Source organism: Neofelis nebulosa, chromosome 10, assembly GCF_028018385.1.
Source record: "Neofelis nebulosa isolate mNeoNeb1 chromosome 10, mNeoNeb1.pri, whole genome shotgun sequence".
In the NCBI taxonomy this organism is placed as follows: domain Eukaryota; kingdom Metazoa; phylum Chordata; class Mammalia; order Carnivora; family Felidae; genus Neofelis; species Neofelis nebulosa.
The window spans coordinates 113,390,872-113,409,320 of record NC_080791.1 but is presented as its reverse complement, the minus strand read 5'-3'; the positions used below and the strand labels follow the sequence as shown (position 1 = coordinate 113,409,320).

At 66.7% G+C, this 18,449-nt stretch overlaps 1 protein-coding gene across 1 annotated transcript; it reads right to left on the bottom strand.

Moving 5' to 3' along the window:
* Window positions 1-2,204: 2,204 nt before the first annotated feature.
* CDKN1C (cyclin dependent kinase inhibitor 1C) lies at window positions 2,205-4,705 on the bottom strand. Its single transcript, XM_058690015.1, is given in 5 exon segments — window positions 2,205-2,817; window positions 2,819-2,914; window positions 3,013-3,147; window positions 4,109-4,373; window positions 4,597-4,705. Coding segments are annotated over 4 exon segments (531 nt in total). The 5' UTR covers window positions 4,364-4,373; window positions 4,597-4,705; the 3' UTR covers window positions 2,205-2,772.
* Window positions 4,706-18,449: the final 13,744 nt, after the last annotated feature.

Below are 18,449 nucleotides of genomic sequence, written 5' to 3'. Positions count from 1 at the left end.
ACGCAGTGCTCGCCGACTGCGTGTGCCAGGCACGGCGCACGGCACAGCACGGCACGCTTTGTGTGTGTGAGCCCGAACTCCTGCGGTCCCGGGGCCCGGCTCCCTCCCCGCCGTGCGCCTGCCTTCCAAGGCACAGGACAGTACAACGGAGCAGTCCCAAGTTCCTCAGCCCCGCTGAGGTCAGTGATCCGTCCTCCCGCAGCTTGCCCCGTGCCTCGGTTTCCTCCTTAGACAAACAGACAGTGGGGTGGGGCCACATTGGGAGGGTCTCGCTCCGGAAGAACCGTGCTCAGCCCCTGCCATTAGGGCCCCGAGACCGGATGTCATGAGTGTGGCTGTTAGGATTATTATTGTTGTTATTATTATTATTATTATTATTATCATGGATCCCCAGGGGAACTGGGATCAGGCCCTGACTGAGGACAGACCCATCCCACATGTGTGCTGACCGCCGACCCGCTCCCCGGGTGCTCTGGGCTTGGGCAGGGCCTGGGGGTCCGGAGAGGAAAGAGCCCATCCTGACAGTAGGGTACACACTCATGCTCCCCGTCAGGAGCACAGATGAGAAAAGAGATCTGGGGCCAACCATCCAATGCTATTGTTTCCCTAAGATCCTCATATGAGGGTCACAGGGCGCCAAAGGCAGGAAACTGAGGCCCACCGAGGGATAGAAGGGCTTGCCTCCGGCCACGTGTGCCCAGGGTCACGCGTGTGGCTCAAAATCCCATGCTTGCTCCCCGTGGAGGACAACCTCCAGGTATCCGTTACCATCTCCCGTGGAGGTGGTGGGGGACCGTCCCCAGAAACAGTATTATTGTTGGTCCTCCCAGCACCGTGCGTTTGAGAAAGCCAGGGAGCGGGAGTGGGGGTCAGGTGGGTCGCACTCCTGGGTAACAGGCCAGGGCTGCGTGCGGAGCAGGGTGGCAGGTCTCCGAAGCAGTCTGCTTGGGGGCTTCCAGGGGTCCCTCCCCCACCAGATTCGGTCATGGGTAGATCGGTGGGGGGATGCTCTCCGCCAGGTGCGCGACCCAGCAGCCCCCATGTACGCCTCCTCCACCAGGCTGTGGTCACAGGGGTGGGTGTGGGGAAGGCCCCCTCGAAGCCAGGCCTCCGCAGCCCTGCTTTCACTGCCCGCGCATCTCGGAGTGATCCGTCCAGCCCCATCTCCCTCCTCCAGGCCCGTTTAGGCACTTGGGGGCAGGTTTATTATGAGTCTGGATGCATCTTCCAAATGGAAGGTTGGGCCCAGCCTTTGTCCCTGACCCGCGGGGGACGTCAGTGCTGCACCCGGCCCCAAAACGGTTAACTTAAATACACCACCGGTTCCGCTTTTCCGGGTCCAGGGCACCAGCACAAATCCTGCTAGCCGTCAGTTTGTGCCGCTTTACGTCACCCTTTCCATTGTAAGCCATAATTTTCAGAGGTTTATAGGTCAGCTATAAAAAAATAAAATAAAATAAACCTCCTCTTTTCGACTAAAAGAGAGTACTTGGAAACCGGAAGACTGGTGGGTGCACGCGGGTGGATCCGACTTCGAGCTCCTCGACTCCGAGTTGCTCCACGGCGGCAGCCCACCCCTCCCCACCCCCGACCTGGCCCCAGGCGCCTCCCCTTCCCCGGCGCCCCCCCCCCCCCGCCCCCGCAGGCCTTCAGGCCGCCCCTCCCCCACTGCTGGCGCGTACCGGCCAGCAACACGTCAGGGCTCCCCTGGCCCGACCCCGTGGGGGACCCCGGCCCCACCAAGCTGGGGACCCGGGAGCCGTTGGGGCTCCACCCCAAGTGCCGGCGCCGCAGCAGTCAGGAGGGGGTCTGGGCCATGGCCCGGCCCCTGCAAGTGCCCACCTGAGCCCCATGGGGGCTCAGCCCAGCGCGGCTGGGGTGTGGGTGGTTTCCTTGGAGCAAGGGACGCGCTGAGCCCGAGCGAGTGTCTCGGCGCACAGCCCCGCGCGCCTCGAGGGGCGGCGGGGGGCGGTGGGGGGGGGGGGGGTGTAGCAGAGCGAGGGCGGGGCCGCTCATCCCTAAGTTAGGGGCCTAGAGCAGGGGGTCTTTAGCAGTCCTGCCAGGAGAAAGTCCCTCTCCCTTTGGAGTGGATGGCCTACAGCGTAGCCTGGCCGCCCCCTCTGTCCAGTGTCCTATCTCCCTAACTTGTGGGGGCGCCAGAGAAGAAAGAGGCAGGGTACAAGGACACACGGAGCTGACCTGCAGCGTTTTTCGGCCTCTTTATTTGGAACCCGGCGGACGGACGAGGGGCCGGGGCAGTGGTGCAGACGGCTGAGGAACCATGTTAACAGATTTGTCTTCCAGCTTAAAATAGTCATAATAATAAAAGAGACAGAGAAAGCGCGAAGAGAACTGCTAACTAGCTGGGCTTGTTCGGCAGCTGCAGCTTGTGAGCGACCCCTCCCCCCCCAGAGTCCGCTACAAAAATAAATTTACATTTGTCGATAACCAGATGCGGGTGACGTGCCGCTGGCGGAACCAGTAACCGAGCTATCGCGCGGCAAGGCGGCCCGCGCCGCGGCATAAATAGAAAATATAAGTTAGTATAACTTTAAAAACTTTTTGTACAAATATACATGTTTTTTTCTTTTTTCCTTTTTTTTTTCTTTTTTCATTTTTTTTTTTTTTTTTTGCACTGAGTTTCAGCAGAGATTAAACACTTTATATAAATGACTCTTAAAGCTTTACACCTTGGGACCAGTGTACTCCTCGTGCAGAATACATTTAGATATAAAAGACGTTATTAATACATTGCACAGTTTTTTTTTTTTTTTAAATTTTAAACATAAAACCGAACGCTGCTCGGTGGCAGCTGCCGGCCGGTTGCTGCTACATGGACGGTCCCAGCCGAGGCCCAGCGCTCCTGTCCTGTCCGCTGCCCAGCGGGCTCCCTCGGGGCTCTTTGGGCGCGAGGCTGCGGGAGAGAGGCTCGGTGAGCGACAGCGCACAGGGTGACCGCCACGACCCCGCGGGGCCAGCCCTCCCCGCCCCGCGCGCCCCTGCCGCGCCCACCTCATCGCAGTCGCTTGCGCGGGGTCTGCTCCGCCGAGCCCACGGCCGGAGCGGCGCCAGGGGCGGCGCATCCCGCGGGGACCTCGTTCGACGCCTTGGCCTCGGGCGCGGGTCTCTTGCGCTTGGCGAAGAAATCTGCGGGCGGCAGGCGCGCGCGCAGCCGGTCAGGGCGGGGTCGGCCGGGGAACCCGAGCGGGGGCCGGGACGGGGAGCGGGCGGGCGGGCGGCCGGCCGGCCAGGGTGGGGGCGCCGTCCCCGCCCGCGCCGAGGTCCGCGGCGGGTCAGCTTTGTTTACGTCGCCGCGCAATGTGCTGTGTAAGCATTTCTCCTTGTCCCGCGGCCAAGCCCCCCGGGGCCGCCGCCGCGCTTAACCCCCTCCGCGCCGCGATCGCCGCGCCCGCCGCGCCCGGGGAGGGGCTCCGGCGGCCGGAGCGGGGACGGCGCGCCCGGGGGCGGGGGGCGGGGGGAGGCCAGGCGCGCGCTCTCCCTTCCCTCCCGCGCCCGCCGCTCGCGAGCACAACAGCGGGGCGGGCCGGGGTGCGGGCGCAGCCGCGCCCTGCGCGCCGCTGGCCCTTTAATGCCACGGGAGGAGGCGGGGACCGAGTGAGGCCCCCGAGGCCGGGGGAGCCCGGCCGGCCGGACAAAGCAGGGCCGGGCCGGGCCGGGGCGGGGCCGCGCGGGACTCACCGGAGATGAGAGGCCCCGGCAGCTTCTTGATCGCGGCGCCTCCCGCGGCAGCGGTGGTGGCAACAGCCGCGGCGGCGGCGGCGGCGGCGGCATTGGTGGCGGCGGCGGCGGCGGCGGCGGCGCCAGTGGCAGCGGCAGTGCCCGGCGCGGGGCGCCCCGAAATCCCTGAGTGCAGCGGCTCGGCTAGGGGCTCCTGGCTGCGCGGCGGCGGGACCGCCTCCTGCTCATCGCTCTCCTGCGGCGCCGCGGCCGGGGCCGGGGCGGGAGCCACCGCCGGGCCGCCGGACGGCGGCGCCGGCGCCTCCCCGAGGCCGTCGAGGGGCTCATCGGCCGGCGGCGCGGGGGGCGGGCTGTCGCCTGCGCCCTCCGGGCGGGGCCGGGGCGCCAGGAGCAGGCGGCAGCGCCCCACCTGCACCGTCTCGCGGTAGAAGGCGGGCACGGAGTCGCTGTCCACCTCGGTCCACTGCAGGCGCCCGGGGCCCCGCAGCGGCACGTCCTGCTGGAAGTTGTAGTCCCAGCGGCGCTGGTCCTCGGCGCTCAGCTCGGCCAGGCGGATCTGCAGCTCGCGGCTCAGCTCCTCGTGGTCCACCGGCCCGAAGAGGCTGCGGCAGGCGCTAGTGCGCGCGAACAGGGGGAAGGTGCGGCGGGCGACCAGGCGCTCCATTGCCAATGTGCTGCAGAGACACACGTCGAGCCTGGCCCGGGGCTGCGCGGGCCGGGGCCGCGGGAGAGGAGAGGAGAGGAAGAGGAGGAGGAGGAGGAGGAGGAGGAGGAGGAGGAGGAGGAGGAGAGGAGAGGAGAGGAGAGGAGGGCGGAGGCCGGGCGCAAGTGAGACCCCGCGCAGTCGGAGTCTGCATTTGCAAAGGGACGCGGCGGGAGGGCGGGCGCGGCGGCTACCTGGCGGTCGGGCCTCGGGCTGCTCCTGCGTGTCGCTTGCGGTGTCGTCCGGCCGGCGGCCGCGCCCCCTCAGTGCCTGTCCTCGCCCGCTCGGCTCGCTCGGGCCTGGCTGGCACCCACCGAGCGCAGAGCACTTGGCCTGTGGAACGCCCAGCCCTCGCGCGCCCCTTTATACGCGAGGGTCCCAACCCCCCCCGCGCGGGGGCCCCGCCGCGATTAGCATAATGTAGTATTTTCAGTTTCAACAACACGGCGGCGATTGGCCCGCGCCGCTCTGCCCCCGCCCCGCTGGCGGGCCCGGCCCCCGCGTGCCGCCCATTGGCCGCGTGCACACACCCACCCGAGGGCGGGGCGGGGCGCGCGGGCCGATTGGCGGGGCGCGGGCCGCGCGCGGCGGCGGGCGGGGGGCGGTGAGAGGGGCGGGGCCCGAGTTAAAGGGCGCTGCGGGCGGTAACGTGACACCGCGGCGCCCCGCCCCCTCGCCCCATCCCCCCCCCCCCCCCCAGCACCACCGCCACCCCCACTCCCGCCCCCCTCCGGCTCCTTTGTCTGCCGGCGGGGGCTGCGAGGCGGCGGCGGCGGCTGCGGCGGCGGCGGCGGCGCGGGCGCCCCCTCGGCCGGCGCGCCCTCCTCGGCGCGGCGGGGCCCGGCGTCCGGCCAGTTCCGACTCGCCCCCCGGGGGCGCCGGCCCAGCCGCCCGCGCTCACCATTGGGCCTCCAGCGCCGGCTGACGGGGCTTGAACCCGCCGAGGGCGTCTCGTCCCTAGCGAGGCGGGGTCTTCGGCTGCCCCCGCGCGGCCTGCTGTGCCCGGGGCTGCGTCCCTGGCAGGGTTCCGCGCACCTGGCGCCCTAACACACCTGCTGGCCCTAGGGCCCTCGGAGCGAGAGGGCAGGCAGCTCCACTCTTTCCCCCGAAGGGGCACCTTGAGAGCCGACCCTCTAGCCCCTGCCCAGCCCTGCTCAGGGGGTGGGGGACCGGAGCCCCTCCGAGGCTATGCCCACCATGTCATGGACCAGGTGCCCAGCACCTCTCAGGCTTTGGCCAGGCCACCCTGGGCTTGGGCCACACAAGGTCCCGCTGGAGGCCGTTGCTCTGGCTGGGGTCCTGAACGGGCGCCGGAGCCTCCTCCACTGGGGTGGGCCTGGCCCTGCCTCGCAGGGGCCCTTGACTGTGTACATTGGTTCTCTGGACCAGCTTTATCCCCCCCATCACACAGGGAACCCCCAGGTGGGAGGTGGGGCCAACGGTGGGCAGCAGGTGCCCAGGCAGCCCTGCTCTAGCTGGAGTACCTGTCCCACTGTCCCGGAAGGCTAGCACCCCTCACTGTGCCCAGTAAATATTGTTGGCTGCGGAGAAACGACAGCCCTAAGAGTGACTGGGCAGGCGAGCCAGAGGGCCCCTCCTAGAGGCGTCCGGGAGGAGGACTGCCAGGGCCCAAACCCCTTCTCCCCGACCCGCCGTGCCTTGGTAGGGCCCCAGGTTCTCCCAGATGACTCTCATCCCAGCTGGGCCAGGCCATGGGAGACCATTACTTTCTGCTGCTTTCCCTTTGGTGCAGCCTGTTTGGGGGCTGGGAGCCCAGGAAATGCCTCCAGACCAGTCCACGAGATAAGAGCAGCCCTGGGCTGGGGGTGGGGAGGGTCAGGCACCTGCAGGAGGATCCAGCAGAGGCCTGAGCTGTCAGCCCCTGTCCCCGGTGAGCCCGGAAGCCCAGCGAGAGAATTAAGGCTGACCCAACCGCGACCAGACTCCCCCCCCCCCCCCTGCCGCCCCACCGCCACAGGGTCAGGTGGGCTCCAGGACACCCCAGGGATGGGATGCTGTGATAACGTGCCGATGTGTCCCAGAGGAGGTATCCTGGGCCCCGGGTCGCAGGGAGGCCAAGTTTGAAGTGAGGGCATGAGATGAACAGGAGAGGGCATCGGCGCGGGGTGAGGGACAGGGCGAGGTGCCGGACTCTTGATAGACGGACCAAAGGCGGTGACTCACGATTGGTTTTTATTCTGTTCTGTATACTGTATCCCCAAATTCCCACAGGCGTAGATGCTACAATTTTTTATCTTCAGGAAAATAAAAAAAAATGCTGCTGAAGTTTTCTGAAGCTCTGTGGACCGCTTATACGGGGTCATCACCTGGCCTGGGGCTAAAAGGAGGCAGGGCCTTGCCCAGCCCTGGTGCCCTGGTCACACTGGCTTCCCCAGTGCCACAGCGGGTAGTGACCACAAAATGTGGAACCAGGTGGATTCCTCTTGGATTTCCCAAGAGGTCCAGATGCCCTGGCTCCAGCTGTCCTGGAGGGCAGGCTGGGAAGTAGCCCACCCAACCTCCGGATTCAGCCTCCAGGTGGTCTCCCTTCCTCCAGGAAGGAAGGCATCCTGCGCCCAGCCCCGCTCTGGACACTCAGGGGGCCTGAGCTCTCCTCCCTAGCGGGAACTGCTAGGTGCTATGAATAGCTGTCTGCCCTCGGCCCCCTAAGGGCAGGGGACCGAGTAGGTGCTTAGTAAATGAGCAGGAGTAAATGACCCTGTCCTCCCCACGCACCGTCCTGGGCTGGGGTGGGCTTAGAGGGCCATTCCCACTGCCTTAGGTGCCAGCTGAGTTCAGACAGTTGGGTCCCAGCACCCCACCCCCCTGTCTCCGTGACAAGGCTGACAGCGTGTGACATCGAGTCCTGCCTCCGAGCACTGGGAGTGGCAGTCCCACACAACTCACATCACGCGGTGCGGCAACAGTGGCCACCCTTCGCTCGCGCCAAGGGCCGTCCTGATGGCTTTATGCATCCCCTTGGTGGGGCCTCACCTGTTCTGGGAATGGAACTCTAGCGGGAGCACCATGGGGCGGGAGCGGAGTCGGGCTGCCCCTCCTCCAGCTGCCGGCCTTTCTCTTTGCTTTCCCTCTGGGCTTCCCGTCCTTCCTTGTATTCTCCAAAGGCCATGGGGACATCTCCCCTCTGGGCTTTGTTAGGGCAGGGAGGTGACCTCCTCTGAGTATGTGACTCTGAATTTGGTCAAGGATGATACCCATTGGCTCACTGACCTGCCAGTCCCAAGAGCGGGGCTGGGGCCCTTCCCCCGAGCCAGGGGCAGACCTGGGGGAGGACAGCTGGGGGCCTGGGAGTCTGAGAGAAGGCCCAGTCCTCCACCCCGAGGGGCCCCCAAGCTTGCAAACATCTGCCTGAGTACAATAACCAAGCTCTACTTTTGTAATTAAAAGTGTATCCGAAGGAGAAAAGAAAACAAAAGGAACAATGTTTGTACTCTGGGTGGCTGCAGATAACAGAACCAGACGGGGGGGGGGGGGGGGGGGGGGGTGCTGGCCCCTAGGGAACAGCAAGGACAGGCTCCCGGGACGCTCCAGCACCCCTAAATCCTGCACGCGTGGCAGTGGGGGAGCCTGTGTGCAGGCTGAGGGGGTCGTAAGCACCGGGCCCCCCGCTGGCATCTCCAGTGTGCATTTCTGTCCTTCTTACCCGGTCCAGCCCTGTTCGCTTCTTCCTCCTCCAAACGAACAGAGCAAGGACCACGTCCCCAGCCCCTCTGCAGCTGCGGGGGGCGGGGGGGGGGGGGCACGCCACCAGTTTGGGCCACAGACAGGAGCAGAAATGGCCTACACTGCCTCCAGGCCGAGGCCCGTCCAGACCAACCTAGCTCTTCTGCCCTCTGCCACCACCCCCCCACCACCGCTCTGCCAGCCAGATTGGGGGGCAGAGGAGGGGGGACTGCAGCCCTGAATGACACAGGGAGCAGAGCCACCACCCCCACAGCACCCTCTGCACACCGACCTGACCGAGATAGGAGTGAAAAATAAAGGTTTATCGTGTTTTAAGCCGGTAAGAGCTGGCGGGGGGGGGGGGGGGGGCGGGGGGTGTCTGTTAGAGCAGCCAGCCCTCCCCAGCTGGACTCACCTGTGTGGCACCGGCCTGTTTGAGGTGTCATTTTTCTGGAAGAGGAGACAGGCCCGGGCAGATTGAAGGACTTACTTGGTCCCGCTCTAGTGGTTACGGCAGCGAACCCACTAACCCAAGACCTCATGGGGCTATTTCTCCCCACGGCGCCCTCCCTGGTCGGCCCAGGGAGTGGGCCCCTTTTGCAGCTGAGGAAACTGAGGCTCGGAGGGAGCCACTCTTGCGCGCGGTGGCAGAGCTGGGCGGGCCTGGGAGCCCCGTCTTTGGCCACATGCTGCCGCCTGCTGGCTGACTCCCCGCCCGCGTCCCCGAGCTCCCTCCTCCTGGGGAGCCACACGGACCTGTTTCTGGAAGCCCAGGAGGGCCCGCCCCCAGTGTGCTCCCCAGGCCCCTGCGAGGGGTGTGTGTGTGAGAAGAAAACTTCTCCCCGACAGACGGCGGCGTGAGGGGCGCGGGGGGATGTTACAAATGATGACAGCGCCAGATTCCAGGAGCCTGCCCTGCACCCAGGCTCGGCCCCTGGCCTCCTTTAATCCTTCCAAGAACCTGGACAGGGAGGCATTTTGATGCCTGTTTTTGCAAGGGAGGAACCAGACGCCCAGAGAGGTTAAGCAACCTACTCAGAGCTCTGTGGCCACAGATGCGTGCCTTTCTGCAGCCAGGAGCCCCTCCCGGGACTTCTATGAGGGGCTGGCGAGCACGAAAGCAGGAGAGGAGAGAAAGCAAGAACCCCCTGACTGCCCCCCGCCCCCCGCCCCAGCCTAGAGCCGGAGCTGGGCATCTGGGCTGGGGGAGGCGGGCTGTGGCCCCGTCCTGGGGTGACTGAGCCTCCCCCGTGTGCCTCCCACCAGGGAGGTGAGCCAGCTCTTGCCTGGCTCAGACGGGGCCCACCAGGGCAAAGCCCCACGGCCCCGTCCGTCCCCGCCCCCCTGCCCACAGCCCCGGGAAGGGCCAGACCTTTGGCCCCAAGCCACTTCACCCAGCAGTGGCCCTGAACCGGCCTGGCCAGACCCCTCGGGGAGGACGCTGCCCCTCGCAGCCTCACCTTCTCCTCCACAAGATGAGGCCTGGAGGCCCCGAGGAGTATGGAGAGTTACAGATTAACTAGCCAGCCTCCAGCGACAGGCAGCGAGCCCAGCTCGGAGCTGGGGCTGGCGGGGAGGGGGGTTTCCTAGCACACTTGGCCCGGGGCCCAGCTCCGGCACAGCCAGAACCTTCCTCCCCGCACCGACTTCCCGCGCTCTGCCGGCCCCGCCCCCAGCCCCCCCAGGACGGGCTGTTCTCGGGGCGGCTGCCAGGCACGTCCTCCACAGGTGCCGGCCTCCCTCCGGTGACGCGTCCACATGCCGCACAACGCGAATCCAAAGCTCGGATTACAGGGGCTGCCTTGTGCTCCGGCCCCGGGCTGGGCCGGGGGTCCTCACTCCCCGGGAATTAGCAGGAGGGGCTGGGCGGGCCGTGGGGGGAGGTGTGGAGGAAGCCGGGAGCAGCCCTGGACGTGAGGGCTCCCTTGCCCCATCCGCACGGCCGGCCAGGCGGGCCAGGCACTGCTTCCTCTCCGAGTGCCGCGCAGAAGGCCACCCCAGCCCAGCTGGCCCACTACTGCTCAGGGCTCCGCACTGACCATCCCGGGAGGCCCGGGAACACTGCTTATCCTAGCCCCCCACAGACCTCTGCGGGGCTGGGGAGGGCTCCCAGGGTCGGGGGCGGGCACGGAGGAGGGTCTGCGGCTGGCCCTGAGCCCCACCAGGCCTCCCGCCTGGAAAGAGCAGGAAAAACGAATCTGGGTGAGCAGATGCCCCGTCCTGGGTCTCGTTCTGCCGAGCCCCCGGCTTTCTGTCCGGTCTTCTTGAGCTAGAGGGGACCCCTAGGAGTCGGAATCTTCTGTCCACAGGGTACACCAGGGCCGCCAGCTCCCACCCTGCTTCCAGCACACCCACGCGGCGCTCAGGGAAGCCCGAAAGCCGCGGAGGAGACGTGAGGGCCCCAGCCCTGCCCCGGCCCCGCAGAGGAGCGAGCCCACCCGGGCCCCGGGGCCACGGAGCACGTACTGGGCGGTGTGCACTGGGCCGGGCAGCGTGTAAGCTCCCTGCGCCCGTGACACCCTGAGCGGGCTCCCAGAGCAAGTCGGGCCCCCCAAGGCCAGGGGAGGGGGAGGCCCTCAGCATCTCATCCGTGCAGTCCTTTACTACATTTCCTACATTTACTACCCCCCCCCCCGCCCCCCCGGCACCCAGCTGGGTCTCAAAGGTGAGCGGTGGGAGGTCAGGACAGAGGCCGGGAGCCCCGCAGCCCGCACGGAGTAGGGGCTCAGCAGAATGGGTGCCTGTCTCCTCCCTCCCTCGAGGGCCCGGACACAGTTTGGAAAGCTGCTGAGGTGCCAGAGGTGACAGCTCCCGAGACCCCGGGCTGCGGGCCGCAGGCCCTGCGGCCCAAAGCTGGGCGCTTGCTGCCCCCTGGTGTCCGCAGATGGCATTGCAGGCAGGAGCCCGCCCTCCGGGCCCGCCCACCTGCCCGCGCACTGGCGACTGGGAAGGAGAGCCCAGGTGGACCCCAGCGCAGCCCTGGGGTGGGGGGTGGGGGGGCCGTATTCATCCCTCACCTGGTGGGGAATCTGGGCAAGGGCCTGGCTCCCTGGGCCCACAAGTCTCCTCGAGTCTAAATGGGGGGATCGGCCTAATGTGGCCCGCCAGGGCCGTGCAGGGGGGAAGCCTCGTTTTCAAAAAGTACCCCATCACCCCTAGATGTTTGGGCGGGATGGGGGGGAGGGGGGGCTGTCACTCACACATCACTGGGAAATAACACATGGCCTTCGCCTTTCTCCCTACACATGGGTAGGGGGGCAGGGAGCCAGGGGGCCAAGGAGCAGGGAGAGGAAGGGGAGGGTCAGCCAGGCTAAAGACGCAACGTTGAGAGCTGGCCATTCCCTCTGGTGCCCCTCAGCCCCCTCTCCGTCCTCCCCACCCTCAGCTCCTCCTCTTCCTGTCCCCGCCATCTCCTCCTCCGCCCCCATCGCCCCTTCACCCTCTGCCTCCTCTCCCCCCACTAGTGCTGCTGATCGAAGCCCCGGGCAGTGCGGGGCTCTGTAGCCGGCCCAGGCCCCACCAGTTAGGCCTGTCCCTGCCTGGGGGCCTGCCGGCTGCCTGTGGACGCTGTCACAAGTCCGTCCACCTCTCACAACACCCACCAAACCAGGAACCCTAAGTGCACCTCTGCGCTGGGAGCTGGGGCCCTGCCAGGGGAGCGGCATCCAAGAAAGCAGGCCTGCAGAGCGAGCGCCCCACAACGTCTGCTGGCCCCCCAGAGATGAGCCTGCGGCTAAAGGGGACCCTGGGGGCTGCCAGGGAAGGCCTGGGCCTACCTCCAAGCTGCCCCCGCCAAGCCCTGAGCGTCCTCCACTACAGGGGCGGTCCGTGCCAGGATGGCAGGACGTGGGGTACAGCGGGAACCCCCAGCAGACCCCCCCCAGGTTTGGGATGAGGAGGGGGATCCTGGCAAGGGTGGGGGTCCCAGGCGGGGACAGGGCCAATCCCAGGCCCTCGCCCGTCACGGCTGGTACCTAGAGTGAACCCAGAACGAACCAGACTTCCGGAGAGGGCTTCAGGGGCCGGGTGTGCAGGGCCTGGAGTCCAGCCCAGGAGCCGGCGACCTCGAGAAGGCACCAAGGAGACTTGGAGGCTTCCAGCTTAGGGTCCAGGGTCCTGAGGTTTAATGGAGGACGCAGGTGCCTCGAGCAGAGGCTGGGAGGGGGGCCGAGGCATGGCTGAAGTCAGGCGGCTGGGAAACGATGGTGTCCCAGGCCAGGGCAGGGGCTGGGGACCCCGGAGGGATGAGGCCAGAGGGCGCTGGGACCCTGGGATGCGGGGGGCATGATGAAGGGGGCAGCAGGCCTTTGCTGGGCAGATGGGGGGCGTGGCCACAGTCCACGGCACACACACACACCCCCCCCCCCCCCGGTTCCTGCTGGTGGCCACACGGTGGCTCTTCCCTATCTGGCCACTCTAGTGCCGGCAGCATGCACGTGGCACAGGGGTTGGGGCAGGGGACGAGGTAGGGAGCACTGCCTGGCTAAGCCACAAAGCTTTGGGCTTTGGAGTCAGGCACGGCAACTGCCTCTTACTGGAGCTGTGTGACCACGGACAAGTCGCTTAACCTCTCTGTGCCTCTGCTTTCTCCCCTGCAAGGCTCCTGAAGAGTCTCGGGGGCCGTGTCCACACGTGCCTGGCGCGGTGGCCAGCACCCTCCCCGTGGCCACTGTCTCCGCACGCCTAGAGGGGTGGCCGAGCACAGCGCAGCACCAGCAGCCCCCTCCAGCTGCCACTGTCACGTAAGCTGGACATTTGCTCTGAGTGCAGGGCCGTGGGCTGGTGGGGAGACCCAGACCCCGACGCCCCCATCATGTGCCGTTCCCTAATAACCCATAGGGCACGGTGGAACACAGTGTTCACACGCTGGGCAGCTTGGACAGTGCCACCAAGCCCTCCAGAGCCCTCGGGGTCCGTGGGGCACAGGTCCCCGCGACTCTGCCCGGCGCTCAGCGATGTCCTCGGCCAGCCCCGGCTGGACGCTGGTCGGTAGGCAGCTGCCGTTGGCACACCCTCTCTGTGCCGCGCAGCCCCGTGCGTTATCTCACCGAATCCGCCCAGACCATTTCACAGATGGGGAAACTCTCTCAAGAGGACGAGCCCCTTGTCAAGAGCTGGTAAGTCCCGGAGATGCCAGCCTGCTGGGGCTGACTGCAGGCCCCCCGGGCTCCATCCATCCTGAGCGCACTGGCTGCTGGGTCCTACAGATGGGGCCTCCCTGCTGAGCCCCTCCCCCAGATGCTCTCTGGATTCTCACTTGGGGCAAACAGTGGAGCGAGTGGCTGCCTTGGGTTGGACATCAGCCATGGTAGCCTGGAAGCCCACTGTTGGCCGTGGGTCCTTGAACAGGCCCTCCTCCCCGAACGTCCAGTCGGGATCCAGACCGGGAGTGTTTCCCTGGGGCCTGGGGGGGGGGGGGGGGGCGGGGGGCCTCCCCTCCAGGGGCTTCCAGGCTGGTGGGTGGAGCCAGAAATAGGTGAATAAACCAGGGCGGGGTCCACGGCCTGATGAAACCCGCTCCAGGGAGGATTCTCAGGGTGAGTCCCGTGGGGGGAAGGGGCTGAGATGCTGGGGTCTCGCTCATCTGCAGTTTATCAAATGTGTGCAATGCCCAGCTGTCACTGGAGCTGAGCAGGGGACCAGGGGCCCGGGGGGTGGGAGGCGCCAGGGCCCCTAGAGTCCGGCCCAGCCAGGTTCCAGGGCTCCCAGAGCATGCGGAAGACAGGCTACTGTGTGTGGCCGTCCCCAGCACAGACCAAATACCCAGGCTCCCTAAGCGCCATCCAGGCAGGCGGAAGTGACCGCGGGACAGCCGGGCGGGGGGGGGGGGGGGTTGCTCTCTAGGGTAGGAGGCTGTGTGGGTTTGTGACTTCTCTTCTGGCTCCCTGGAGGTCCTTCCTGCTTCTTCCTGGATGGCTTCTCCATGAAGTTTCCAGCGGGCAGAGGTTCTGGAAGACACTGGATGTTCAGAACGTGGCATCATTCCCTCCAGCCGGGGGACGAGGCAGCAGGACAGAGGAGGCCGTGCCGGGGGGACCTAAGAGGCGGGCACACTCCAGGCCCCTCGGGCATGTGCCTGTGGCGGGGGGGGGGGGGGCGAAGCACCGGGAGCACACGAACAGGAGTGTGTTCCTGCCACGTATTCTGCCTCAGTTTCCCCACCGCAGCCTGGTGAGCAGGTGTGGGGCCCCAGCCTCAGCTGCTCTGAGTCCTGCTCTCCTGGACGGCTCCGAGGCCTGCCTCTCCCTGATTCCAGGCTGCCCTTCTGCCCTCTCACACCCCCTCGGAGGCCCTTGCCAGGCCAGACCACAGCTCCTGGCCACTTCCGCTCCGGCCTCCCCTGGTTGGACACCCCTCCTTCGAAGCTGTTTTTTTGCTGAGCACGGAGGTCAGGGCAAGGCGTCCCTCTGGGGGGCTGGAGGTAGGGCGCCCGTGACCTCGCGTTCCCATCTCCATGCTGCTACCCCTACCCCAGCGCCTTCCCTCCTTCCCCTGGGCCAGCTTCCAGCATGAGTCTGTCTGGCCTGCAGGGACCCATAAAGGGAGAGTGGCCAGCCATCCTGGTTTGTCTAGAACTCTCCGGGTTTTTCCCTGGAAAGCCCCATGTCCCAGAAGCGCCTCAGTCCCGGGCAAGCTGGGGCAGCGGGTGCCTCACGCCAAGCCTGAGTTTCCCCAGACAGGGTCCCCTGTTCCTCCTCTGCTCTGGCGGGAGGAAGGGGACATAACCTTCCCCGACTGTATCCCACCCGTCACGGGGGGATCCCAGGTCTCCAGTCTGCGAGCCTCCTGCCATGGGCACCTCCAGCATCCTCCACTGGCTGTCATGAGGGACCCCCCCCGCAGCATGAGGGACCCTGCGTCCCAGCACACAGCCAGGGGCAGAGCAGGGCTCAGTGCATGCAGGGTGTGAGCTCGCCCATCCCAGGCCTCTGCCGCCGAGCAAGCTACTCCCTCCTTCCCCCTGACTCTGCGGTCCCTGCATCACTAGAGACCCGTGCAGAAGCCCCCGGTAGCTGGCAGAACCTCCCCGCTAACCCAAGGCTCAGTCCCCTGAACCCACCCGCAGGGTGAGTCAAAACTGACCTGGCACTCAGCTCAAGAGACCCCGCTTTGGACACGAGCCAGCCCCTCCCAGACCCCAACCCCAGGAGCCTACTCAGACTCCAGCTCTAGAACATTCCTTGGCACCTGCCAGCCCAGCCCCTCCTATGGCACCTGCAGAGGGACTTGGCCCTCGGAGACCCTTAACCAGGTGGCCTCTGGGATGGAGCTGACAAGCCGCGGCCGGGCCCCCGATGCCCACAGCCGGCCGGGGTGCCCCTTGTAAGGCTATGACTCCAAGAACAAGTCACCAAGTGGGAGTCGGCATCCGACACCCTCTCCCAGCTGGGAGGGGCCCCGTGAGCCCCCAGCACGGACGCCGCTGTGGGGGTCTGGACGCCCTGCTGGTCGAGGCCCAAAGCTGCCCCTGGGTGGATAGCTCCCCCCACCCCACCCCCTGGTCTTGGTCCTAAACTGGCCAAAACCCTGTGGGCATCCCCGAAGAGGTAACGTTTGAGGTGGGCCCTCGGGAAATAGAGTAAGAAACACTCAGCCCACGAAGGGGCTCATCCGCCGAGAAGGAAGCCCCCCGTCAAAGCCCCGGCTCGGGCCACGGCCCCAGACCACACTCTCCTGCACCCGCACACTGACCCACGTCTCCGCCCACCCGAGCGCAGAGTTCCAGCACGTTCTCCCTTGAGAAACCCTGTCGGCTCCCGGGGCTCTCACTGTGGGGGCTCCCCCGGCCACGTCCAGTCCATCAGGACCGCCCCCGGGGGTGAGCAGCTCCCCACCCCCCCACCCCAAGTCCGCGGCCCCCTCACCCTGTGCCCCCCCCCCCCCCCGCCCAGCAGCCCTCTGGAGCTCCCCAAGGACCCCCCCCTCTACCAAGAGCTGGCCTCACCCCTGCTCTCCAGAATCTACTCTTGCCCCACACACACTGACATGGGCTCTCAGTAAACACCCCAAGCCTGGCTCACCCCTCTGCCTCTGTTCAGTCTGGCTGGCCCTGCCCGCCCCTGGCCCATCTTCGCTCATCCTTAAGACTCCTTGGAGGCATCACCTCCTCCGAGAAGCCCTCCTCCCTAACCCCAACCCTGATTCCTCCCATGGGCCTGGATCAGCCTCACCCTGCAGCCTGTTTCTGGGAGAGGCAGGTGGGTGGCTGGGGTGGCCCTGGGGCCGGAGTGTGTCCCGGGGGGAAGTGCAGAGCGTTTGTTGAGTGGCTAAGCGAGTGGCTGCTCTGGAGAAGGACGATTGGGGCCGGGGATTCCAGGGTTACGGGTGCTCCTCTCTCCTCGCCCAGCCCAGAGGGCAGTTTTCCCACACTCCGGGACCAGGAAGCGCCCCGCCCACACTGAGCCGGCTCACGACAGATCCTCCGGCAGCCCCGATCCCTTCGGCCCCGACCAGTTCCCAGCCTCCAAACGTCCTGCTAGAAGCAGGAGGAAGGGAGGGGTGAGTAACCAGCCCCTTCCTGCCCACCCCGCGTGCTGCTCGGTCCCCTCAGGCTCCCCGACCTGCCCTGGGGCAGAGTGGGGACTCCCACCCCACCCTCTCCTGCCTCTTTACCCACAATTCCTGCCTAGAGAATCCAGAAGGAACCAGATGATGTCCCAACCTCCTGGCCAGGTCTCTGGGGAGCAGCCACAGGCCCTGGGGTTTGAGGGGGGGGTGAACCTCCTGGGGACAGTCCCATCCCCCACCCCCACCCCCACAGAGCACAGAACCACCTGAACTCCAATCCTCCTCCCAGGGCTGTTGAGTCTAAGACACCGTGTCCCCCTACTTCCCAGGCCAGCCTTTCTGTGCAGAAAAGCCCTGCTGGTGCACCTGCCCCAGCTCGGCGCTCTCAGCACAACTCCTGAGCCTGACAGAGAACAGGGGACACTGTCCTCAGATACAAACACGCCCCACCCCCCCCACCCCCGTTTGCACTGTCTGGACTCAGCTCTTCCTCAAACCCAGGCCCACTGTGTGTGTGTGTGGGGGGGGGGGGTGAGCCGCTCCCCCCGCTGCCCCGGGGCCCACTAGCCTCTGCCCTGAAAGGCCCTGACCGCAGGCCACGGGCTCCCCGGCTCTGCCCCGAACAGCCGGACTTTGGTCCCCGCCTCCCAGCCCTCGCCGGGCACCGGGGGAGGACCTGGCCCAGGAGCCTGGTGCCCGGCGGCTTCCCGCTCTGCTCAGCTACAGTTAACACAGGCAGAGGGGACTTCACATCTGGGCCTATGGTCTGGCTCTGGGGGACAAGCAGCAGAGTCCTGGCCCAGTGCCTTACCTGGGGTACTGTGTCTGACCCCGAGGCCGAGTCCGTGTGCTCCCGTGGATTCCAGCAGGGAATCCTGGGGACCGTAAGCCCCCCTGCAAGCCCCACAGACAGACGGCTTGGAGCCAGGCGTACCTGCATCCGGGTCTCTGGCGGCCCGGCCAAGGGGGTACAGTTGCCGCAGGTGCGAAATGAGGACCAGCGTCCCCTGATCTGCAGGGGAGGTGGGGAGAGGGCCCAGGAGCCGTTTCCAGAAATGCTCCTGTCCCCCCCCCCCCCGCCCCCCGTCCCCGGCCCTCCTCTGGGTCTCTGTGCAGACCCCAGAGAGGGGGCAGGCCAGACAATGAGCCCTGCGTTCCTTTCCCTCCCTCCACCCCTCTCTCCTCCTCTCCTTTCCAGCCCCTGGCTCCCATCCCTCTGCCCACCCCATGCCCCGACTGCTCTAAAAGTCAGAGTTCCTGCCGCCCCACCTGAGTGGGAGCAGGGGCTGTGTGGGAAGTGGCGGGGCGGGGGGCAGGCTGCTACGCCCCTGGGCCTGTAAGTGGAGGTGAGGCTGGGGCTCCCCAGGGAGGGTGGGTGCCCCAGGTCACCCCAGGAAGGCCAGAGTCCCAGGTTACCCCAAGAAAGCTGGTGCCGGGTCACCCCAGGAAGGCCAGGGCCTCAGGTCACCGGGAGACCTCAGGTGCCCGAGCCCAGCACTGGAAGGGCCAGGCCGGAGCTTCCCCGGGAGGGCTCACCCCGCTGGAGCGGTGCCCTAGGGCCGGGCAGGCACCGGAGGTCACTGTGGAGAGGACGCCCCTGACCAGGGCCCCTTACGGTGTGGAGCCTGTGAGCGGCCAGCTGACAGCCCCTGACCCGCGGCTCTCAGCCTCTAGCCTCCACCCCCCAGCCTCCCCGAAGCGGGAGGGGGAGGGCGCCAGAAGGGCCAGCCCCGGGTTTCCTCCTGCTGTTGCCCAGCCCCACTCCCACCCCTGGACCCCAGACTCTGAAGGCCACCCTCGGGGCTCAGCTGACAGTCGGGTGTTAATTTGGTGACACTTTGTAGAGGCCTCCCTG